This window comes from Parasteatoda tepidariorum, chromosome 11, assembly GCF_982258835.1.
Source record: "Parasteatoda tepidariorum strain Cologne lab strain chromosome 11, Ptep-v5.0, whole genome shotgun sequence".
NCBI lineage: Eukaryota > Metazoa > Arthropoda > Arachnida > Araneae > Theridiidae > Parasteatoda > Parasteatoda tepidariorum.
In genome coordinates this window covers 74,199,293-74,226,374 of record NC_141765.1, presented here as the reverse complement: position 1 = coordinate 74,226,374, position 27,082 = coordinate 74,199,293, and the positions used below count along the sequence as shown (strand labels likewise).

Genomic DNA, 27,082 nt, shown 5'->3' with positions numbered 1-27,082 from the left:
GATTTTCTCTAGAGAAATGAATCTGTTTATGAGAACGGATTCATATTTTTGACTCAAATTATGAGTAGCCACAAAAATGTGTTCCAAATAGTGTAACTAGTAAAGCACTCCAGCTTCTTAGTTTTACTTTTACTTTCTGCATTTAAATTGAGGCTTTGCTTCTGGTATATTTTTTTAGCACCAAATTGAATAAAATCAATCTCGAGACTATCTAATGGATAGTTTAAAAGGTATAAGAGTTTTATTTAGAAAAAGTACAAATTACGCACCTGACAGTCTATACACAAGTCAGAAGAACGAATAGTTCAAAATTTTAAAGGCTTTTTCTGCATAAAATGTACTTCTTTTGACGAATACTTATGTACACTTTTAATATTGCTATGCAGGAGATGCCTGAATATGTAATGTACATTTTTCGATGTAATTTTTTTATGTTGAATTATTTGAAATAAAACAGGAATTGATAAGATAGTTAAGAAGTTATGATGATTTCGGGTGCAAAAAGTACAATCTTATACTTGTACTTATATACATATTTTTTTTATTTTTTTATTACTATTTTACGAATTGTATTTATCACGAAGAAATTTCTTATAATTTCAAAGCTATTTATTCTCTCTATTAGAATTTTATCTCATTTGATAAAATGATAAAAGAAAATGTTCTTAAATGTTCATGTTTTCTAGATAGCAATGTAATAAATGTGAATAGAAGAAATTTTAATAGATAAGGAGCTTTTAACTATTTAATCTATTTACTCTTGTATAATCTTATTTGAACCAACGTAAAAACTGCGTTGGAAATAATGCCTCTCTTGTTTAGATAGCAATGTCAGATGCGTAATTAGGTTTAAATACAAATTTGTACTTTTAGTAAATAAAACCCATATTACTTTTAAAGTATTAGTCCGATCATTTCGTTATTAGTTTCATTCGATTCGGAGTAGAAGAAGTACATCGGAAACAATACCTCGATTGCCTGTTTGAAGAAATTCAATTCACCCCAATTTCCCTAAAAAAAAAAAAAGGAAGGAAAAAAAGAAAAGGGAAACGTATAGGGGGGAGAGAGGGGTTTTCCGATATCAGTTATAATGACAACTCTCAACTCTCTGCAACAAAACTCTCTGCAAAGAAAAAAAAAAAAAAAACCTTTGGAGTCTATTTTTCTGAAAAAAAGTTACCCTTTTTATTGCTGTAATTACTGGAGTAACATCGATTTCATCGAAACCGCAAGAAACTGTGCTCGTACATCGCGTCAAACTTCACAAAAAATTAATACAATTTTCTATGATTGATTAGAGTGTAATTGTACATAGTTGCAAAATATATTAATTAAAAACAATTAGAGTACATAAAAGTAGAGATTTTAAGCTTCAAAATGAGCTAAAGCAGAAGCATTTTTGATCATTTTTAAGGAAGTTATGACACTTTGAATTTTGCCAATTTTTTATAAGTTTCGAGGTGTACTGATACTTTTGAGCGGTACTGTATATATATATATATATATATATATATATATATATATATATATATATATATATATATATATATATATATATATATATATATATATATATATATATATATATATATATATATATATATATATATATATATATATATATATATATATATATATATATATATATATATATATATATATATATATATATATATATATATATATATATATATATATATATATATATATATATATATATATATATATATATATATATATATATATATATATATATATATATATATATATATATATATATATATATATATATATATATATATATATATATATATATATATATATATATATATATATATATATATATATATATATATATATATATATATATATATATATATATATATATATATATATATATATATATATATATATATATATATATATATATATATATATATATATATATATATATATATATATATATATATATATATATATATATATATATATATATATATATAATTTCTGCCCTTCCACTAACGAATAGAGGTTAACCAACCGGAATGGAATTCGCAATCATTTCGCCCAGAATTTAATTCCGAGCAGAATCAAGGTGAATACGCCAAACTTACCTAACAGTCACAGAATTTTGAGTTGTTTTATAAACTAACAAATTCAATTGATATTTTGACACAATTTTTTTCTAAAGAAATTTAGGAATACAATTAAAATGAAAAATTAACACTTGAAAATGATTAATAGCAGAAAATTTATATGAGAACTCTTTGTATGAAGAAAGGAAGAAAAAAATATCAAGAGAATTTTAGCTACTCGAGTATTGTTTCGTAGCTAAATTTGAATGAGCCATTCTTAAAAATGAGTGAAATACAAAATAAAATTTAGAGAAGAAGGGAAAAAATGGATACTGGCAGAACTCGGTAAAATAATTTTCTTTATTTTTTTCCTTATTGATAATGCGAAAAAGACATTATGAATCCCAGCAATGGCTGGTCGATACGAATTCCGCATCCAGCTTGCACCAACCACAGTGCAGACGTAAAATTATCCTCAGTGGTAGACGGATCAAAGGTTAGAATCCTCTTGCCGTCAGGCTAACGGTGAGAGGTTTTCGTAGTTTTCCTCTCCATTTACCCAAATGCGGGTTAGTTCCATCAAAAAGTTCTCCACGAAGGCCACTTTCTCCCAATACTTTATCCAGGAGTTCCATTGTCTTCTGAATTGTGTTCAAAATTACAAGGCTACGGAGTTGATCATTAGTAGTCGTAATCCCAAAAAATTGAGTCGGCTGTTCAACGAAGACGGTAATAAAATAAAATAATATTAGGTGCTACTTTAAGTTTTCATCTTCCTATCTCCTTTGTTTCTCGCCACCACCGTCATTAAACGGAAAATATCTGCTTTATGACTGGTTTATAAATAGTTCTATCGAACTTATCCTTTAAAGCCAAGCCATCTTGCTGTCATGTGATAAAAAAAAGCTTTTGAAATGTTTCAAATGAATCAGGAAACAGGCATTTTTTCGCATTAATCGAGCGGGAACCAGTAGTTCTATCGAATTTTGTTTCAGTTGCATTACGGTCTTAAAAATTACCAAGATTTTTGTTTTGCAATCTAGCCAAGCCGTGGTGGCTCACGGGATTGAGCGTTCTCCTCCCAATGAGCAGAACCATATTAGAATCCCAGCGATGGCTGGTCCGCACCCGGTTCGCATCGACCACAGTGCTGGCGTTAAATATCCTCAGTGGTATGGGTGGATCATGAGTTAGTCCCCTTGCTGTCTGGCTAAGCGTGGGAGGTTTTCGTGGTCTCTCTCTCCATGTAACGCAAATGTGGGTTAGTTCCATCAAAAAGTCCCCCCCCCCCGCAAATAAATTTCTCCCAATACTTGATCTAGGAGTTCCCTTGTCTTCTGAATTCGGTTCAAAATTACAAGGTTCCGGAGTTAAACATTGGTAGTCATAAACTTAAATTCAGGTCGACTGTTCAACGACTGTTATGAAATAAAATGAAATCGAGAGAAAATTGCAGAGAGAAGGTTTACCTCACATGATGTTGAACATTTCACTGAAACAAGTAAGTAAACTGTTCCAAAAATGCATGCATATTTTTAGTTGTATAACAAAGATGTTCTCATATCGTTTATCTTAAATAATTTTATAATATTTAATTTTTATCCGCTTTTCTTTTGCTAAGACCCGATCATATTAATGTTCTTTCTGTGATGTGTATAAGTTTTTGTTTTAAGAAATACAGTCAAACCCCACTATAGTGAACCATCTGCGAACCCATTACTGTGTCCACTGTAAACGATGGTTCACTATATCCAAATATTTAAGAAAATGTTTTTTAATATATGATAGTTAAATGATTTGAAATAAAGATTTGCTATTTTACGCAAATTGTATAAAAAATTTTGAATGAATTAAATTGTTAATAAATTAAACTTTAAAGAGAAACAATTTTCTTTGCTAAAAACTGGTTTTAATTTTAAATTTTCTGAAAGAAACTGAACTTTTGATTGAATAAATTTTGATTTTAAGTAGAATTCTTGAATTTTTAATCTGCAATTCAGGATTTTCTGATTCACATTTTCCGTAGAAAAAAATATATTCAGGATATTTACCGCTGATTTTACTTAAGATACTGAAAATTCATTTTCTTCTAATAAGTCTTCTTCCTTAGCTTCGTTCTTGTGTTTAATTTTCGAGACAATGTCATTATCGGTATCAGAAGTGCTCACTTCATCATTGCAACATTCAAATTGCTCTCTAACTTTTTTAGGAAAAATGTACATCCCTTGTTTTTCTAGCCACAGAATAATAGGTAAATTGTCTTCATCATTTTCGTCCTCTTCGTTAGAGTTTTTCTTTTAAATCCTTTGAAGAACCTGCCTGTTGGAATCAGTAGTGGATTGTTGTTGGTGTCACCATGATTTTTCTAACAAAACGATTGCTTCTAGAAGAAATTCCGTGTTCTTCATAGTTCTTAAAGCACGAATCACGAGTCTTCGCCGGAGTAGTCGGGGCCTCATATGAAGGGAACGCATCACTTTTTTTCAAAATTGAGTTTCTTTTTTATAGGAAAGAAGTTGTGTGCATATCTACTGAAATTGCAGAAGAATGTTCTTTTTTGTTATTACATATCTACTTAAGCATATGGAGAAGGGACCGAGAATTATTTCCCTCCCTTAAGAGAACAAAAAGGGAGAAAGGCTATAACTGAATGTAGTTGACTGTTAACACACTCTGTATATTGTGTTTCTGCCTGACGTAGTTGCTTCATCGACAGTCAGATCCAGTGACGTGCAAACCGGGGGAGCTGCTTCTTCTAAAATTTAAGCAAGGAGCAAGCAGCAAACTATTTTTTTTCAATTTTGAAGCTTTATTTTCCCCTCCAATTAAAGAGAGGGGGGCGAAAATTTGTCTTCCTGAATTTAGACACTCTTGAAAACAAAGTCAAGTAAAATTGGTAATTTAGAAAAATATTTTTTTCAATTTAAGATATCTTTCAAATAGAAAACTTTATAGTCCTTTAAAATTCAAGTGTGGGGTGAACAATGTGCTTCGCCCCTTCTGATATTTAGACAATCGTAAAGACAAAGCCAAGTAAAATTGGGAATTTTAGAGTTATACACCAAATAGGAAACTTTATTTTGCTCTGAAACTCAAGTGAAGGGGAGTATAATGTGCCTTTTGACATTTGGGAAAGTAAAGTGAAAGTAGGGAAAATATTTTTATAACAATTATAACAATTTTTACTCCATTTTCTTTAGAAAGCTTTATTTTCTACCGAAATTGTAAGGAGGGGGTGAACAAAATGCTTCGCCCCTTCTGAAATTTCGACCATCGCGAATATGAAATCAAGAAAATTGAATTGAATTGAATTAAAAAAAAATCATCATTGAAGCTATTTTCCAAATAGAAAACTTCATTTTCTTCTAAAATTGAAGTGAGGGGGGGGGGGAATTTGTGTTTCGCTCGTTTTGAAATTTAGATATTCGCAAAAATTATTTCGAGCTAAATTAGTAATTTTAGGAAGAAGAAAAACTTCTTTTCTTCAAATTAGAAGCTAATTTCCAAAAGGAAAGCTTCATTTCCCTCTAAAATAAAAGAGAGTGGGTGAAAAAGTCTGCTTCGCATCTTCTGAAAATGAATCACTCACAGAATAAAATTGCTAATTTTCAACAAAAAAAAGTTTTGGGGAGAGGAATTACTATTTTTAACACTTCGAAGCTATTTTTTTCTAAATAGAAAACTTTATTTTTCACTTAAATTAAAGTGCGGGGACAAAGAATGTACTTCACTCCTTCTGAAATTCAGACATTCGTGAAAATAAAGTCAAGTAAATTTAGTATTTAACTCTCTTTTTCAACTTCAAAGTTATTTTCCAAATAGAAAACCTTTATTTTCCTCTGAAATTTAATTAAGGGGGGAGGATAATGTGCGTCACCTCTTCTGAAACTTTGACATTCACAGCAATAAAGTAAAATAGAATTGGTAATTTCAGAAAAAGAAACTACCTTTTTCAACATTGCTGCTATTTTCCAAATAGAAAACTTTTCCCCCCGAGAGTCTACTTCTATACTTCTGTTTTGTTCCTATAACAATCAATACTTCTGTTCTATTTGAATTTTTTTCTACATATGACCACTTTTCATACATTAAAACAAAAACAAAAAGGCAAAGAAAGAAAAACATCTTTTAAAACTAAAATACACTAAAAAAAGGGCATAACATAAAAAAAAAATAATAATGGAGTCTGGATAGAGCAATGAAATGCATCCTTCACTGACAAATAGATATATTTTAAATCATTCAACATCTTTCTTCATACCACCCCCAAAGACAAACCCATAGTCATCTTAAAAAAATAGACACCTCATTGTACACTATTGGAAAATGGCCTTTTGCTTCTTATCATCTTTATGGTCCTGGGCTCTTTTATAAATAATGTCATATATTCCCAGGATCATTTATTTGTTGGATATCTATTCATAAATTTTCCTAAACTAGCAATTATCTAGATGTTATAGAAAAATAGATAAAAGATGCTTTTAAGGGATCAAAGGGGATGACTCTTGTTGACATTTACTTTGGTCATTTTGTCAAGAGTTTTTTCTGAGACTAACGTTTGAACCACTCTCTGTTAAATTTTAATTTTTTATCTCATTTAATTGCATCATTTAAATGAAATATTTTCAATTCAAATATAAATTCTAGTTAACTTTTATTTTATTCAATTTTTGTAATTAAAATTGAATTTTAATTAAGGCTCTGCAACTGTCTCTTTTTTTAATATAAATTCCTATTCTTGATGAAGTTTTTTTTGGATAACAAGAAAACGTAAAATAAAATGATTTCGAAGGAGATAAACAAATGCTTCCATTAAGTTATTTAATAAATTTAAAATTGTGTGTTTATGTACTGTTAGAATTGTTTTATATGAAAAGTCATATAAAAATTGCTTTTTTTATGTACGTATTTCAAATTAATTTTTATAGTATAGCTCATGATTTTACCGTTTATTGTGTGTACATGGATTTTGTTCTCATTTTATATTTTTAAAATTCTTAACATTTTTAAAATTGGAATTTTTAAACAACTTTGTTGTCATTAAAAAATAAAATGCAACCTCTAATTTTATATATAAAAAAATCTCATTTAATTTAATAAAAAATCGTATTTAATTTAATAAAAAAGCTATGAACATTATTTCGTTGAGAATAACTGAAAATATATCATAATTTGTTGCTTCTAATGCCACTTGCCAATTAACCAGCAAGCCTGCTTGGTAAAACGAAGCAAATTTAAGGCAGAGGGTGCTTCTCTTATTTTTGAGGAGTGCTCTCTATGGACAAGAATACGTCTTCAACTACTCACACACACACATCACAGCCCGTTTAAAAAGGTGAACCCATTTATACATCCATGCATTCAATCACAGATCATAATTTTGACCTGAGCCAGAGAACGATCAATCTCCAATCCAGTACCCCCAGAGGTATTGATTATGTCTTTCTTCAGTTATAATCTCTTTCTTAAGTTCATATCTTTAGTTTCTAAATTTAGACCATCTCTTTCTACTTCTAAGAATTAGGTTATTTCTATTTTTATAAAAAATCATGATGAGTTCATTTTAAAATTATCATAAGAACATAATTTTCCAATTGAAGGTTTTAATGAATGGAGGGTATATATCATTAATGATTTTAAAATGAATATGAAAAGGAATAAATTAATTTTTCATAAAGATTTTAACTCTGAACTGAAACAATAAAATTAAAAATATTTAAAACATTTTCCGCATTACCACTATCGATAAAGCTAGTAAATTTTGCTATTATTTGAAAACTTTGTTATAAACAACTTTTATCGGATGAACAGCAATATTACATACAAAAAAAACTTAACACCGAGAGGAATATCATTATTGAAAGAATTAACGCTTTCTATAAAAGACTTAATATTAAACAAAATAATATTAACAATTTTCCTTTTCTTTTTGCTAATCCAAAATACCATAAAAATTAAACTAATATCAGGTTTATTGGTAGTGGCGTAAATAATAGCATGAAAAAATCAGCTTCTATTTTAAAAGTATTCTTAAAAGAGTATACAATAAAATTAGAAAATATACTAAAAATATTAATCATCTAAATTGGAATATCAATGATAGTTTAAAAACACTAAAACCTTAAAATAAAATTGATTCTCTAAACTGTTTTAATTTCGAAAACTTATATATCTATCTTTCTCCAAACTAATAAAATTTTTGATAACCTTCTTGAAATTCATAACCTCTATTTAATCTAAATTATATTATTGATAAAGAAAGCAGAAAATTTCTCGTTCATATCAACCTAAACAATCAACCTAATCCAAAAAATTTAATTCTTATAACAAAAGAAATATTTGAAATCTTCCAACAAATATTCTAGATTTAACTCCTAATATTAATGAAGATAAACACATTTCTTTTACATTTTTTGATAAAAGAAATGATTTTAACTTTCCATTTAAAAAAGAGTATTGATTTTAATTCCAACTTAATGGACAAAAAAGGTTTTTTCCAATATTATTACCAATCAGATTCTTAGTTATTACAGAAATAATACCAATTATAAAGAGATTTTTAAAAAAGACTGAAAATTTTAAAATAGATATAATTAAAATCCGTTTTCCTTAATCATTTCTTCAATTTCATTTTAACCAAAACAATAAACAATTTAGAACACTAATTTATTTTTTTCTAATCATACTATTAGCTCTTATTTATTTTGAAGGTAGAAACTATTTATGATAAACTATCCCTAAAGCCACTGGAAGGAAAAGTTTGGATGGTTTATACTGAAACAATTATTTTTTTAAGTGTACTTCTAAACCGTAGCTTTTATAACTAATTTTGATTGTCCCGTGTAATAATTGCTTTCCTATAGTAAGCATGGATAGGGGCTCCGATCTATAAACGGACAGCCCCGATGAATGCTGGCATTACGTGTAGACTTTACTACTATGAAAGATTGTATGAATGAAGTCTATAAACGGCTTTCTATGAATGAATAAATTTTCCAACTATTGATTGCTATTCCTTAAGTGTTTCTTTCATAGATGGCAGCATTGAACATATTACTTGATATTTTTACCAATTATTTTATTCCTTAAAGCTTTTAGCAAATTATCTTTTTTCTTGACAATTTTTGTTAATTCTAATACTGGTCAACCTAATTTAAAAACATTTTTTATATTACTTTATTTAGTTTTAGCAAGTTTGTTTTCTGTTTTTCTTCTTTCTTTTTCAAAATGAAGAATAAAACAAAGAAAAATTATAGACATATGAAAAAAAGGGGGGTGGGAAATACATAATAAGTAAAAAATAAACAACAGTTTATTAAAAAAAAAATGAAATGAAATGTTAATTAAAAAACCGGAAAAAAAGCCGGAATAAAAAAGATATGATCTTTTCTTCAGCCCACACGATTATATCCGCAAAACAGAGTGCTTTCTGATATTGTATCAATAAAGCCAAAGTGAAATATATTAATACAATAGTGTGAGGAGCACTCAAAAATTTTTTTTGTAAAAATAACAACAAATGAAATAGATCACAAAAATTAAAAATGAGTAAAAATAACATGTAAAAACAGATAATAAAATAAAATAAAAAGAAAAAACATTAAAAAGAAAAAACATTAAAAAGGGGGGACTATAAAGCGAGTAGCAAAATCAGAACAACTTACATGGACGGATGTTTTTCAAGAATGATTTAAAAATGTTTTCGCAGAAAGAATGCCGGATTACAAAATATGAAAACAAAAGACGAAAACAAAAGCGCAAATTGAGTGTAACAAGAGGGTTTTAAAGTGTCGTTCTTACTGCACTGCTGAAGTGATTTGTTATTCTGAGTTTTGATTTGTTAGTTACCAAGGATGGGCCCGAAATGGATGTGCGCAAGGTAATATTATACTGGATAATTTTAAAAATTGATCATAAATAGTTTTAGAAGATAGATGTTTATTTAAGAAAAAATATAAAATAGAAAAGAGAAACATAAATTGCCTGTTTTGCAAATAATTTTAGCCGCGGATTTGCACGATATGGATTAGCACATAGAAAAATTATTTAAATTATCAAAGAAAAAAGTTTTAATAGATAATTTTAACACGGATTTGCCCGAAATGGATTTGCACATGGAAAAAGTAACAAAGAAAATTTTTTTTTGCACACACACACACACACACATATATATATATATATATATATATATATATATATATATATATATATATATATATATATATATATATATATATATATATATATATATATATCCGTCCGTGTTACGATAGTTCTATTTAAAAAATGCTTAGAGTTTGAAAAATAGTTTCCTGTACAAAATTAATCACATTTAAAATTTAAATTATTACTTAAACAGAAATATGTCATATAATAATTTGTATTATTTATTTTAAGGAGTTTCTTAAAATATCGTTAAAAAAATCGATGCATTTTCTTAAACAATCAAAACAATTTTCTCCATGTAATTAACTCACAAAAAATACATATTTTACCAATTCAGTAAAATTCTATTTCATAAAAATATTTCCTAAAAAAGTTTTTTTTCTCTGATCATCTTATTAAAGTAACATTCAGTAAGAGTATAAGATAAACACCAGTCAACATACAAGATAATGGTCAAGATTTTGCTCCTTTGAATAAAATCGGTTTTTGATTATAGAAATCAACTTAAACACGCGATCAACATAACAGGTTTCACTGTATTAATATTGTGCATTTTAGTCGTTCATATATTTTACCCTTAAATATTTGTCAATGGTTTGTGTTTTACTGCCTTAAATATTAAGTATAATTTATTGAAGCAAAATTATATCAGTTCAGGTGGATTTTTGAATTACAATTTATAATAGTGGCTTTTAATTAAATACTAACACAGCCTTCCAAAATATGGTATCCACATATAAATATTTAAAATCAATGGGGAAGGAGAACAAAGAGTGGGAGATTTTCTCCCCAAATAATAATTGAATTACTACTGTCCCCCCGCAAGCCTTGCTTAATCATCTAACAAGATTTCGCTTCTCTTTTAACAATAGAGGAAATGAGTCTAACATGATATTCTTTCAAAAGAAGTCTTCTCACTGATCAAAAATATTATTAATGAGTAAAAATAATTCGAGTATTTCAACACTGAAATGGTAAAAACAATTAAAACACACCACCTGATAACTAATTTTTAAGGTTTCACTACTCTAAGAATCGTTCCTTGTGTAGAAAAACACCAAGAATGTTCTTTTATACTATTGCCACCATTTTTGTCATACAGTTATACTATAATTTATAGTAATTTATATAATTTATAATAATTTTCTTTTAGTCTTTTATACGTTGTCTTTAATTTGCTCAATGTAACAATCGTCAATGAAGCTTTTGGGCACTGTGGATTAATCAAGTAAAACATGACATTGTAAAACATTTTGTTGCCCCCATTTTTTGTATTAAGGCAAACTAAATATAATTTGAAGAACTGTAGTTATTTTGCACAAACTTTAATAAAATTTTTAATTATTTGAAATAACTCAATGCGAATACGCGCCGCTAAAAATGTATTTTTTTTCAAACAAAATTTTGCCATGTTGTGACAGGTCATATTCAGTATTATTTTTAAAGTAAATTAAATTTTACATTTAACAATTAAAAACCGTTAAAGTATTAAATTTAATATAATATATACATTAAAAAATTAAATTTTAAATCATTTCTATTTATATTATTAAACCATATTTGTAATCATTTTAGTTAGTATGGAGGGTAGTTAGTACCTTCGCAATTTTTATACCTGAACAATTACTGTATTTTCTTTGTCATGAATATTCTTTTAATTTATTTTGTAATTAAGATCAGAAATTTTTGCAAGAATTATAGTCCATTAAAAGTAGGTGTAAGTTTTCTAGTATTGGGGTAATAAGAATCTTAATAAATTGCAGTAACGTTAGGAGATAAATTTATTATGATTCACTCATGTTAAATTATTATTTTCATGTTATTGTTTTGTTCTTTCAACATCACTTTTTCTTCCTAAGGATGTGTAAATGGGACAGTGTCAAAAATAAATAAGCAGCTGGAAATTTGTTACTGAGTGTGGACTCAAATTATATTTTTCAGTTACTTTTTTTAATAACTTAAGCCAAGGAATTGCTTAGAAGAATAATTATTTATGCATTTCAAACGGGTTACAACGGTGTGTCTTAAACGTTCAACCTTTCCATTAATTTCCGGTCTATGGTTAATAATTGTTTGATTTTACAATGTTTATGAAATTTTTTAAAGTGAGAAGAAATAAATACTGCGTTTCGAACACTCAAAATACATTCAGTAGTTTGAATTAGAAAATTTGGTACAAAAAGTTAATATAAGTTTCTGTTGTTATCGATTTAGATGCAAAAGACTATATATATCGAGTGTAATAATCAATTATTAAAGTTAAATACTTTTAGTTGAATTACAATAACCAGAACTACATACACTATCTATTGCAATTATAATATTTCAAAAGATTTGGCAACTGAGGGCATTGCCTAAAGTGAACCAAATTGTTTTTGCCCAGATTTTCTACTTATTGGAAGTGTATGGCGATATTTATTAAATTTATAATATCTAAAGTAATATTTTCCCAATAATAAACAGGAGTAAGTAAATTGTCTTTTTTTAATCCAAGGATGACCGAATTTTTAATGAGTAATTTCTAGTAGCTTATGTCTTAAAGAATATGGAACAACAATTTTGGTACAAAGCATTATTGATTTCAATAAAAATTTTCAGTTAATATGTTGGACTTAGCGAATTTTGTCTAATTGCAAAACATGTGAAAAATTACTTTCATTATTTTTTTCAATATTAGCATTATTGTTGCTGTTACTATTATCATGAGTATCCCGAGTCAACATGTCAACTTTAAGGAGCCTTTTGTGTATTTTATGTCATAATCATACATATTCAGTTGTAAATATCAATAGAATAGCCTTCCACTTTTTAGCATTTTTATGCCAAACTAACGCTGCGTGATCTGTATGCATGCTAAATTTATTGCCAAGTAAATAGTGATAAAATTTGTTTATTGCATCAACAATAGCAAGACATTGTAATTTAGGATTTAATATTTTTAAAACAGGTTTACAAATAAAAGCATTTTTTAAAATTTTGAATGCTTTTTAACATTTTGGAGTCCAACACCAAATTGTATCTTTCTTCAAGAGATTTTTTAAAGGTGCTCTAATTAATGCATAATTATTTATAAATTTATAATACACATACTTTGAACCTAAGAAGCGTTGAAGAGATTCAACATTAGTTTAAGATTTTAAATTTTTAATTGCTTCGATGTTGTTATTATCAGGAGTTACTATACCATTACAAATTTCATAACCTAAAAATTATGTTTTAGTTTGTAAAAAAAAAAACATTTAGAAGCCTTTAAATTTTCATATCTACTACATATATTAAAAAATTTCTTAAAGTGATTTAAATGATCTTCAAAAATAATATCATCGGTAAAATTAGTAGCAAATGCAACTATATGTTTAGTAAGAATCAGACTTAGTAGTGTTCTTTGAAAGATACTTGGGGCATTCTTTCACCGAATTGCTATCTTGGCAGGGACAAGTTAGGGACAAATGCAAGTTTGCAAAATGCAAGTCGCTTTGTTAGGGACAAATGCAAGTTTTTCAGTGCTAACAGAGTGAATTTTGATATTTTTGAAACTACTGACCATATCTAATTACTAAAATAAATACTATTGCTTAAATTATCTATGAGAGTTTCTATAAGAGGTACTGGTTCTGCATTCGATTTAGTAATTTGATTTAATTTTTTAAAATCCATACGTAATCTACTTTTTCATCGTTTTTAAAAGCTAAACGTACTGGAGCCGAATGGGTAAAAAATCTTTCGCTAATTATGTTACTCTTTAATATTTCTTAAATTTGCTTATCGATCTCCTCTTGTTGTTTTGGAAAAGTTTTGTATGCTTTTAAGTTAATCTTACTATCTGATGTTAATCTTACCCTTTGATGCTCAATTCTAATTGTTCCTACATCGTAATTAACTTTAAGAAAAATATCTGAAAATTCTTTCAAAAATTCCTGAAGTTAGGATTTTTTTCATTATCTTGAATTGGTGATATTCCATAGACCTGAATATGGAAATGTAGGCCTTCATTACCATATTTAGACTTTAAAACTTTGAATATTAAAGATTATTTTCAGTTTTTCTAATTAAATGTTTATTTTTAAGTCCATTATTTACTTTAATTTCTTTAACATTTTGTTTAACGCTAGTGTCATTTTGATTTAACATTTTTTCCTTTCCTTTATTTTATTTTTGAATTTTTTATTTATACTTATAACTTTAATCTCTTTATCGGTACTATTATTGCAATATTTACCTGGAATACAAGGGAAGTATGTGAGAAAAAGTTGATTTTATGATCAGAAAAGTGATTAGTGTTTTCGATTTTGCATTACAACCTGTTTTGCGCAATGAATCATCCATTGAAAATCAATACAAGCTTTTAAACCCAAAATTGCGTAAGATAAATCAGCATTTGAAATATAAAACTCAATTGACCTAGCTATATTTCCAATTTTTAAATTTAAAACGCAAGTTTGGTTAAGTTTCAAATTACCTTTTGTTTGTTTTACTTTTACAAAGTGCTTCCTTTTTTGGATGATTTTTCAATTTTTTTTAGGATTATATTTAAAGTACTACTTGTGTTCACATTTAAAAAAAATACTTTTATTAGTCACACTCGGGTATTTGTCATTTTTAATGTTTTCAGTTTTATTTTGAACGTATCTGGAAACTATTAAATTATCAATTTTGCGTTTGGTCACTTTCCAGTTTATCTTTATGTTGGTATTGAGTCTCAGCAATAAAGAAATCTGGTTTGTTTATACAATTTTGGGCCCAATGATAAGCACTCATAATTCCTAGCTTGTCACAGTATTTACATGGATTAGGAGTTAGCTCCTGAGAAGCCTAGGCAAAATGATTTGTTTGTTATTTATTTTTATTAAATTTGACACTTTCCTGATAAAAATTTTAATCTAATTTGGGACTGTTGGTTGAAATTTTAAATTGATTGGAAAGAAGTTGGATTTTGTTGATGATAGTTATTATAATTTTGATTGACTGAGTTATTAATAAATGGCCACCTTGGTGTCCAGCTTTGAAATTTTTGATTTTGTTGTCTATACCCACTAAATTTTAATTCTGGCACTTTTTCTTTGTTTTCATTTTGAGGTGAGAAGACTGTGGGGACATTATAAGTAATTTTAGAAAACATTTGCAAGTTATTCAATAGGTGTTTCGGGTTTTTTCTGAATCAAAAGAGATTTAATCTGTGCAGGTAATCCATCAACAAACACTCAATCATATGTTCATTACTTAAGTTTATTTTTTGCTCTAACTCTACCTTCGCAGTAAAATATGATATTTTGAAACTGAATAAAGACAATTGGAATGTTCTGGAAAAATTTCGATTGTTTCCTCGAAAGAATTACAATTTAAACCATTGTTTATTAATAATTTCAAAACTGAATTCCGAATGAATTTTAGAAGTTTTTCAGGTTTTCAATCTTCATATAATTAATTATCTCCAGTTTGTTTCCGAAAAGTCTGACTTCGAACAAAACACCAATGTCAGACATTAATATGTCCAGTTTATCTTGATTTAAATTTAATTCAATTCCCAAATTACCTATATCAATTATTATACTTCCATATTAGAGGATAATTCCTCAACAGGGGTTAAATATTTTCCAGTGTTATCCACGTTAAATTTATAATTTTTACCACTCCTTAAGAGCATTTAAGCATAAAAAAATAAACGTCTATTATTAAATATTATATTTAGAAGAAAAAAATTCAAATAATTTAATTGCTTATTTTTCTCAATCCCAGGCACAATATATAAATTTAACAATTATAAATATCAATCATACAAACTTTGTCAATAAAATAGACAATAAATTCAATTCTTTCTATATTGTTTATAATTCTGAATAGAGAGAAAAAAAAATTATATTAAAATAAATTAAATTTAAAAACCATCTCACGTTAAAAATAAATAATATTATTAACTATTGAATAATATCAGTAAATGGAAATATGATCAAATTTAAATACTAATATCATTGTAATAACCATATAATAATATTTTAAATTACTCTCAATATGAGCATGAATATAAATTTAGAAGCACTAAATTTTTAAATTTTGAACTTTATAGAAAATTTCAATCGAGAGTAAATGCAATTTCAGAAATAGAACAAAGCACATAATAGTAGAATGAAATAATTAAAATCAATTCAATCTCTTCTTACCCAAACACATTCTGAAATAAAACAACTTGTAACAGTTATTTGTTTTTAACCTTTGAAAATTTAGGTCACAATTCATGAAATACACAATCCTTGTAAAATCGAAACTTATGTAAACACACTTAGAGTTTTAATTATTTCTTTCAAATTAAAAGAGAAAAAAAATTTCACATCCGCAATAGTATAGATAAAACGTTATTATTACGGATGATAAATTCGTATCCCTTAAATTGCTTTCTTTTGAAAAACCTTTTTTACGATTGAGGAAAGAAGGTGGAATCCCTATCATCACACACATTTGTTGGAAAACATTGACCCATTTTCCTTTTTTTCCCTTTTTCTTTTATCCAGGATGCCTTTTGTAGTAGGTTTGAGTAATCTAACTCTTTATGAACTCTCATTTTTAATACTTTTAATTCTGTCTCTGCTATGAGATATTCTTTTCACATTTTTTTTGTCTCAATTTTTATCAGGATGTTTCAGCATTGAGCAATTAATTATTAAAATCTCAGAAGGACATCTGAAATCATACTTTTGTTTTACGTACCGTCTAGAAATTACGTCTAGAAATTACATGCTGGTCTTGATGGTTAGGCATATTTTTGAAATTCACTTAAACTGGAAACAGTAGCATTTTTCACACGTACTCATTCAGGATCGGATCGGGAAAAATAAAGCAGATAAGTCAATCAAAAAACGAAAGTTTTTATTTTATTATCATAATATAAAGAAGTCGAAGTGCTTTACTATAAAATGTCAGGGAAAATCTTGCAAACTTATCTTAATGATTCTTAAGTGAAAATGATTATAACTCAATCAAAAAATATCTCCGGTTCTCACGCATGGTTAAAGGAAAAACATAAAATGTTAATTCTAGCATTCTTTAATCTAAAATTAGAACCGGATGAGAATAATAAATGTGAGAACGCGACTCGTTTTGAATAATAAATTAAGAAAAAGATTTCGATAAAGAAATAACAAAAAAAGATTTGTTAAAGCAGATGATTTTTTTATTTTATTTTATAACCGTTGTTGAACAGCGGGCCCAATGTTTGGGCTAACGACCACTGATGTCCAACTCCGTAGCCTTGTAATTTTGAACTCATTTTAGAAGACAAGGGAACTCCTGGATCAAGTATTGGGAGAAATTTGCCTTCGTGGAGGACTTTTTGATGAAACTAACCCGCATTTACGTCACATGGGGAGGAAAACCACGGAAACCTCCCACGGTTAGCGTAACGACAAGAGGACTTTAACCCATGATTCATCTACCACTGAGGATATTTTACGTCAGCAAATGCGGTTGGAGCAAGCCGGTTGTGGAATTCGACCAGCCATTGCTGGGATTCGATCCCGGTTCACCTAATTGGAAGGCTCTATTCCCTGAGGCTCAAAGCTGATGATTTTCTAAAGCTGAATGAGGTACTCTCATATTTGTATCAATTGGTCTCTGTATATAATAATGATGAAATAACGCGCATTATTGAAAAAACCGCCACATCGGATGTCTTCCCTTTCAACATTTAGAGTGGCGAAAGTAAATTTGCGTCCATTGAAAATTATTGAAGAGACGGTAGTGAAGCAACGGTAGTTGGAAATGAAGTGCTTGTAAATGATGCGTATTTATCGAAAACTGTGTATGCGCACTCGTGTACCTCTAAAAAGGAGCGTCACTATTTTGAAGGCGGCGCTTTATTTTTGTGCCTCTCAGTCGATAAAAACCTTTTTGTACCTTTTATTTCTATGGTGTCTTCTGTATTCAAGAGGTACATAAGCTATGCAACTCTTATATGAAGAAACTAAATGGTAAAATGTGTTCGTGCTTTTAATTTAAATTGTGCTCTTTTTAAGTGTCTTTAGCAATTTCTTAAAACGTAACGAAATAAAACAAAATTGAAAAAAGTGGACATGTTGAGATGATAGTATATAATTTTTTTTTTCAGAATAGTATTAAAATTTTTTATGTAACAAACAAAGTTATGAAACATTTTTCAAAACTGAATTAACTGTGGCAAACCAAACTTTTAAGTATTGTTCATACAACGATACATAAAGTTCCATCACTATAGAATAGTTCGCAATAATATTGTACACTTTAAGAAATATTGGTGTTTTTTTGATGTTGAGGCAAACTTTAATTTTTTTACATTGCATGCAGTCACATTTCTGTTATACTTTTTCAAGGTTATAGTTTTATTTATTAATTATTTTTTGCTTGTTTATTTAAAATATATTTTGATGCGATTCAATTTAGTGACTTCATAGCAAAAACATTTCGTTTAAAAATGTCATATTTTTAGTAGCATATTGTCACTCATTTTTGAAAACAATCGTAATTATGTCAATTTTATATTATTTTTTCCACAATTATTTCAATTGCTGCAACACCAAACCTTTTTACTGTGCATATAATCTTGTTAAAAGAGGAGACAAAAAATAGATTCTATTAACAAGAATCACAGTAATTATAAAGAATTTGATTCGAAGGAAAATAAAATTTTTTTAAACTTATAGAATAGAAAGAACTTTAAAAATACACACTTTAAAAGCTAGCTTGATACACTTGTTGGCAGTTTGTCAGATCGGGACACTTTTGGTGTAAGTTGTACAATGTAAAAAATTTCGGATCAAATCAGAATAAAAAATACTCATGGTGCCGGTACTTTTTACCCTTAAAACCATTTTTTTTTACTGTAAGATTTTACGGAACAAAAATCTAATATACCGTAATTTTTACAGTAATATATATATAGTAAAATCACTGTAATTTAATTAGTATTACTGTAAAAATTACGATGTAAAGTTTTACGGTAAAAAGGAAATTTAATATAAAAAGTAATTTTGGATAATTCACCTAGGATGCTAGTACTTTTAACCGGAATTTTTCAGTGTATTTTAAATACCTTATGGGCAAGGAAATGAAAATTTTTTCTTTCATTTACTAAGAACTTAAATTTACAGTGTAATAGAAAATGTTCCATTCATATAGAACTATTACTTTTTTAATAGCTAATAATATTTATTTTTAGTTAAAAAGTTCTAAAAAAAAAGTTTTAGGAAAATTCTAAAAAAAAAAAAGGCTCTGAACTTTGAGAGAAAAGTGCAATGTTTCTCTTTAGAAATAACGGAGCTCTTCTTTCTAAACCAGTAACGAGATTACAAAAGATGATATTTGAGTACAACTTAAATGAATAAGATCTTTCAGAAAGTATTATATCCAAATATTACATAAGAAGCATGTTTTTGACAATGGACTCGCCAATTGTCAGTAAAAATAAACAAATCGCAAATACTTTCGGAAAAAAGTCGCAACTCCTACCTTTTTTTTTTTTTTTTTTTTGCATTAACATTCTCTGTTGTAATCTAATATTAAGAATTTAAGGATTGACGTAAAAAACAATAATAAAAGATGAAGTAAATAATAATAATAAAGAAGATAATAAAGCAAAATTTACGTTATAATTCATGTTATGAAATTTTAAAACTTTTTTTCCTAAATTTCTCTATTTCCAAATTTAACTTTTACTTCAAATTTTACTTTTTTCCTCGTGTAGTTTTATCAAATTTCTTAGCAACGTTTTTTTTTTTTTTTTTTGCAAAAATAAATAAATAAATTGAAATAAGGAGATTTTAGGATAGCGTGGAGAACAGGGTATAAGAATTGCTGATACCCTGCTCTCTATTGTCAGCAAACCTAAACCACCTTTCCCCTTTACAGCCTGTTTGAATGGCCACTAATTATTATTTATTAACATTAATATTCACTATATAAACTTAATAATTAACTTAAATACAATAGTATTGTTTTTATGACTCCTATTGAACTATTGAATATGCAAAAGGCACAAGTCTTAATATTAAAATAATAAATAAAAAAAATTGCGAATAACTTTTCTAACTCTGTGACTTTTTTTTTGCTCTAAAATTTACTTACTTCATTCATTTTTCTTAAAGCACTCTGGGATTAATATATAAAAAACAATCTTTATTGAAAAGAAAATAGTTTAACACTGTTAATTATCCTTATGTGAAGGGAAGTATTGAAACAATTTTTCATTAATTGAATCTTTCGCTAAAAAACTTGTCAGCACATGTCGTGTCTGTATTTGATCAAAAACGAAAAAACCTTTTTTTTTTATCTTCAACTTTACATTGTAAAGGGCAGCTTTTAAAGCGAACTATTGAATAAAGTTGAGTACCTGTACTCTTGCTTCTGTTAAATCTGTCCTAAGAGCAATTTCTTCTCTTGTGTAGATATCTGGATAATGTGTTTCTTGGAAGGCTTTTTCTAACTCTTTTAATTGAGCACTTGTAAATGTGGTTCGAATCCTACGTTGTTTTCTTTTTTCTGTTAAAACTCCTTCATGATATACTTTGTATGGTGGAAGGCTGGCAGCTGAAATATAAGAGACTGCTAATATTTAAAAATATTCATAAGTTTTCAAATAATTTATCAAAGAAATCTAAATTCAGTTCACTGTGAAAATTTTTAATGTGTCTCATTAGTGGCAACTACTTTACACCTAAGTGGTGTACTCTAGATGTTTCACTACACCAAAAATTTTACTTTACACTATTTGGTGTAAAGAAGCCATTTATGCTATTCAATGACACTGGAATTTATAATTACAATAAGATAAGATACGAGTCAGTAAAGTTATTCTTACAATACAATATAAAACGTTAATTTAGGATACACATTGCACAAAGAGAAAATAAACAAGGCTTGACAAAACTGAAGAAGAAAGAAATTAAATATTCTAAAATTATTTTATAGAATTGAAAGATTTATTTAAATATTTTTATTAATCTTCTTTTTAAATTACATTTTTTTTAAAAATAATTTTAATCTATTTTGAATGGTTTAACATACATATTGCTTCAAAAAATATTGTTATTTCTTTTGAAAGCGCTAATTAAAAAGCACTTTTTTATTAAAAACAGCCCACTTTGTTTTCATCTGAAACAAGAAGTCACGTGATTTTTGATTAATATGTCATGCAAGGGTAGAAATACTGTGTAGTGAGCAGTATTTCTACCTATGTGCGCAAATGCAAAGAAAACAACACGTTATTTAGCATTTTTTGATGTGCCGACAAAAGATGCTGTAAGAAAGAAAAGATACCTCGTTATGAAGCAGGATGATAAAAAATAATAATAAATAAATAAATAAAAATTTTAAAAAAAATGAAAACCTGTTTTATCTACAACAATTGTTCGAAATGCTTGAAAGACCACTTTCATGCAAGTATATGTATTTCTATATATATTTTACTTTTCTTAAGGCATAAAGTGTAATAAATTTCTATGATAGTCATCTGTTGTTAGCTGGATTTTCTTAGCTCTGAATATTTAATGAAGAGTATGTAAAAATGAGTTATGAATGTCTGATGTTACCTATTCGTATGATTTATACACACAAAATAAATTTACTCTTTCATTTTTATGTTTAGTTTTATAATAGATTAGGAGGATATTTTAGGTTTATTCAAAAGTTTCTTTTTATTTATTAATAAGATAAAAGTTATATTTGATTTTTTTTATATGTTCTTCCAAAATAATTCCCTGCCTTTTCTTAACAATTTATTACATTTCTCATTAACGCATTTAAAAAAATTTTAAATTTATTTATCTTTGGTTTTCCTGATACAAATACATTTGGTTAATTATTTCTAATGTGTCCTGAAAATTTTTATCTATTTTTTTTACTTTATTCTTCTTTACTTAAAATAAATTTTTATTGCTTAAAAATAGGAATTTGCCTAAAAATATTATATCTATATGCACATTAGATTGATTTATTTTTGTATAGTACTAAGTCTTAAGTAATTTAGTTTATAAACACGCATTTTAATTATTATAATATATTGTATACTTAAGCAAAGTTGTTATGGTTTTTTTATGGAATCTTTAGCTATGTTATAAACATAATAATCTCTGTATACGAATTTTCTACATAATTTTAATAATAAATATTTTTAGGTTTCAAGAATGCCATAAACTAAAGTTGCTGCTTATTGTTTTAATTTATTTCTTCTTGAATATCATTTATTTCATACTGAAATTTATCTTCAGCATAAATTTCAAGAAGCAAGCCTTAGATTGAAAAAATAAATTGTGCCTCACTTATTTACATCTCATATAGACAAAACTTTTGCATCAGTATCGTCAACGCTTTCTAAAAAAACTGCTTATAGGCAACGAAAACGAAATGGTGGGAGACCTATTGAAAAAGTTTGAACTCTCGACTGCACATGCTAATTTAGATATAAATAATTCAAATCCAGCTAGAGATTCGACTAGTAAAGCGAAGTTAGTAACAGCAGAAAGCATAGCTAGTTATTAACTTGCCAAGTAAAATTGACAGCTGCTTATCGAAGCAAGGCTACAAATACATTTAGTGTTGTAACTTCTAACTTAGGCCTAACCAGAAATGCAAAACATAGCTTGTGGCGGAAAGGGATAGAATCTGATATATATTTAGTGATATAGCAAAAAACAGTTGACATTGACTATGTATACACCAGGATAAGACAATGATCAAGAGAAAAGAGAGCACTCATGATAAAATCAATATAAAAAATCATTAATGTGGAATTTAAAGTAAGGAAAAATTCCTCATTGAACTTATGTTTATCTATTCTAAATGTTCTGATGGTACTAAAAAAAGACAAAATGAAACTTACAAACATCTGGATATGTTATAGGGGATGTCATAGGGGATGTCTGGATGTTATAGGGGATGTCCACAAGCAACATGTCCCGAATTTTTAAGGAAACTTTATCTCCTCTTGAAGTGTTCTCCAGAATTTTATTGTTTGGTCCACTGATTCTAATAGAATCAAACTGTACCTGCCAGTAGGAATCATTATTGTTTTGAAATTCCAATTGAAAAACTTTCAAATACATTTCATCAATGTATGACTTGGTCCGACAACTACAAGACCAATACTATAAATTCTCTTGGTGTATTTTGATAAAACGGTGCGTTTTATGTCCAGGGGTTATGGCGGATCCAACCATTGTGGATATTTAAAGATGTTCCCTCACATGGCAGATCGAGGCTTTAAAAATATAGAATATTTTTTTACATTGACACTCATATATCCTCTCTCACCAATGGCTGCAGATAAAGTGAAATTCACAAAGCTGCAGTCAAAGAAAAAGTGATAAATAAACTGAGAAATTTTGATATTTTATCCTAACGTATACTTACTTTAATCACAACTTGGCACAGTTATTTGATCAAATTTTTATTACGGTTTGTGGCATTATTAATAGTAAAATGAAATAATGCGAAAATATACTTTTTTCTAAGTTTTTGAGATTTATTAATTGTTTTAAGAATAATATCTATAACAATATTTACTATTCACTACTTTACATGATGCTTAGATATTCAGTACTTTATTAACTTCAAAGTAAAACTTTTCTCTCATGTTTTGACATTTAAATAGATATTGTTTCAAATATATTGTGTTTTTTTTTTCAAATTCATTTTGTCTAAAAATGCGTAAATTTTGATCAAAAAAAATTAAAAACATTATTTTTGAAATAAAGTGAACATAACAAACATAAAATAGTGTCATTGACAAGCTCTTCGATTGAACAGTCAAGAGTAGCCATTGTTTTTTTTTTTCTCGAATGGCAGACCCTGAACTTTATTCGTTTCGCCTTAGAAGATGCCCACGCCACACTGCCACAAACTCGTTCATAGGGTGGACCACATTCACTCATCACACACAACAGAGGACAACACAAGAGAGAGAAACATCCATGCCCAGAGCGGGATTCAAACCCGCGGCCATTGGCTTCGCAGTCAGGTGCGCTAACCGCGCGGCCGCCTGGCCGGCGAGTAGCCGTTGTAATTAATTTTGAAAACTCTTTGTAATGAGAATTCTAGGAGGTTATCTTAGGTTACTATTGCATATAGTAAGATATATTTTAGTATTAAATAGTTAATATTTTATAATTTTTATTACAAATATCAAAATTTTTTTTATTTTATTTTGAGTTAGAAATAAATTCTTTCAATAAAAATGCCTATTCTATGTAGTCAACGTGTATGAAATGGATTGTCAAGCTTATGTCGATTCGGATTAAATGTTAAATTTTCTAACTCCTTGCTTTTACATTCATAAAAATATCATATTAATGTATATGAGTGTCTTGTTTTAATTAATCTCTCTATTTTGTAAAGTTTCATGCTATATATGTCTTTTTTTCTTTAAATCTTTGTTTTGATCCAAAGTTAAATAGAAAATTTCTTTTTCACTTTTGCTCATTAACCTGGATTTACATTCTTAATTATTTCACATTAATACATGCGAGTATCTTGTTGTAATAAATCATTTCATTTTCAAAATTTATTTTAAGATATGTTTTTAAGTACATTGTTTTTATTAAAGGAATTCGTAAAATATTATGTTTACATTATTTAGTTTATTTAATGTCAATATCTAACATAAATAGCATTTTATAATATTATGTTCTGTATTTACAGCGGATTGTCCGCATCATAATACCAATACAAAAAACCGAGTGCTATTTTATAAACAATATGTTCACAACTTCTAATAGTGCCTTTTAAATATAAGTTTAAGCATATGAAGATAAGAATTATATATCTTTTTATTAGTGACTCAACAAATAACAACAATAGCATATAATTTTCAATTATTTTTAATTTAATTATGCTGTGTAAGTAAAATCTATAGAGATTTGTTACATTACTATAGCTTTATTTGAAAGAAACTGGTGTTAACAAAGTTTTATAGAGGAGAATAAAGTAGCACAATTTTAAAATCACACACTTTTGTTCAAATATGAAAAAAGTTGACTTTTATTGACAAATATTATTTAGTGGTAACTAAAAGAAATAGACCTATAAATTTTAATTAAAAAAATCTTGTTACCAGAAAATGGATCGAAATGTTTCAACGCATAAAATTGACTATTTGATCTGCGAAGTGGAGAAATAATGATCTCAGCCGTAAAATTACAAACTCGCAAACCAAATATATAAGTTTTTCTATATTACACTGTATAATAAAATTCATGTAAACCATTAGATAATATTTATTTAAAGTATTTAATTGACACATACTAATTTATAATATTCCAAAAAAAATGTCATTTAGGAAAATTGCCAATTTATTCAATTTAGGAAAATAGAAATAAAGGACCCTTTACATTAAATTTTGGCTGTGTTTATCCCTTTTTCTGCCCGTAATTCAATGATTTCTCCATTACTTTTAAAGTTAGGATGAGCAACCTAAAATAATCCGTTTGTGAACATTTGCATTGCATTATGTTTTTCAGTTGTCAGAAAATCCATAGTTGTTTGACGATAATGAGCACTTGACAGCAGCACTATAGCCTATGGTAACACTATCTGATGATGTATTAAAGATCGGATATTCTGAATTTATTTATTTTGATGCGGTGATTCTTCTAAATTTTTTTAGCAGGGGATTACCCACTTTTGATGGTCTAAGCTGGCACCAAGAAGCGTTTCAACCAGATTTCCTTCATATTGAAACTTGATATAATTTCGATGCAGTGATCCCTGCTTATCGTACCAAAGAAAAGTCCAACTAATCCATTGTCCAACCGATAGTTGCGCAATTTTACAGCAAATATCAGCATTGATTTTGTACTTGTTGAATTAGAAAATCGTCTGCTCCAGTAACTATCTCCTCTATGGCAAATTCTGGTGCTGAACTGATAATTTTTCTGAGTCACTAAACTCTGAAAAGTAATTGCACAAATGCAATTTTTTAACATTGTTTTCATTAACAATTTGCATACTTGAAGGACTTTTGGGATCTTCAGTAGCTTTTCTCCCCAAATTCGAGGCATACATGAGCTTTTATCGGTTGGTTAACCGATGCCAATTTTGAAATTTTCCAGTAACTCTCTACTTCCTTAGGTGATGGTACTAAGATTTTCCTCTGAACTCAGAAAAGGGATGCAATTGTATGCTTACATCTACCTGCGCTTGCAGCGCAATCTTAACAGAGTAGTGATATGAGGTTTTGAGCCATCTCATCGCAAATTAAAGTATTTACTTCGGATTTTGTGCCTACTTTTTCTTATACAAATACTCTCCTCGCGTACATAGCCCCCACCAATTATCTTCATATGACTCTCTTACTGATCTGAGATAAAAAGAAATGTTTTGAAAAATACTTCGAAATAAAAAATAATTAACATTATAAAGTCAATTAACATAATAAAGAATACCAGTAAAAATATTTTATTGAAATATTGTTTGAAGTTAATTGAAGTATTAATACTTAAAAAATTTAAAGAAAATACATAATTAAACGATGCGTATTTTTTTATATCTATTTGACTTTTTATTCATTTTTATATAATATTAATCAAAAATATTTATTAAAAAATATTTCGGGAAAATTAATAACTCTATTTTAATTGCATAAATATATTGAAGTCAAGCATATGTGTTTATTTAGTTATAATTATGATAAAATAATCTGTGCATTAATTTCTTATCTAAGATTTCCTTTTAGAAAGTACAAAAAAAAAATAAATTATAATTTGAAGTAAGGATAGGGTCCTATCCTTTCTTCAAATTATAAATTTTCTTCACAATAATTTTTGAAATTTTTCGAAAATCTACCATAACAATACTTTTTAAATTCTCTATTATAGAAACAGGAA

General features: G+C 27.6%; 1 protein-coding gene across 3 annotated transcripts in view; it reads right to left on the bottom strand.

The window, feature by feature from the left end:
• LOC107436387 (paired mesoderm homeobox protein 2B-like) overlaps window positions 1–27,082 on the bottom strand; it is a 123,921-nt gene that overhangs the window by 40,701 nt on the left and 56,138 nt on the right. For 2 of the 3 annotated variants that reach the window (XM_071187687.2, XM_016048088.4), the window contains exon 3: window positions 20,596–20,807. In XM_071187687.2, the coding sequence (XP_071043788.1) occupies window positions 20,596–20,807 (212 nt within the window). The remainder of the gene's footprint in view (window positions 1–20,595; window positions 20,808–27,082) is intronic. The other variant, XM_071187686.2, reaches the window with a different exon arrangement.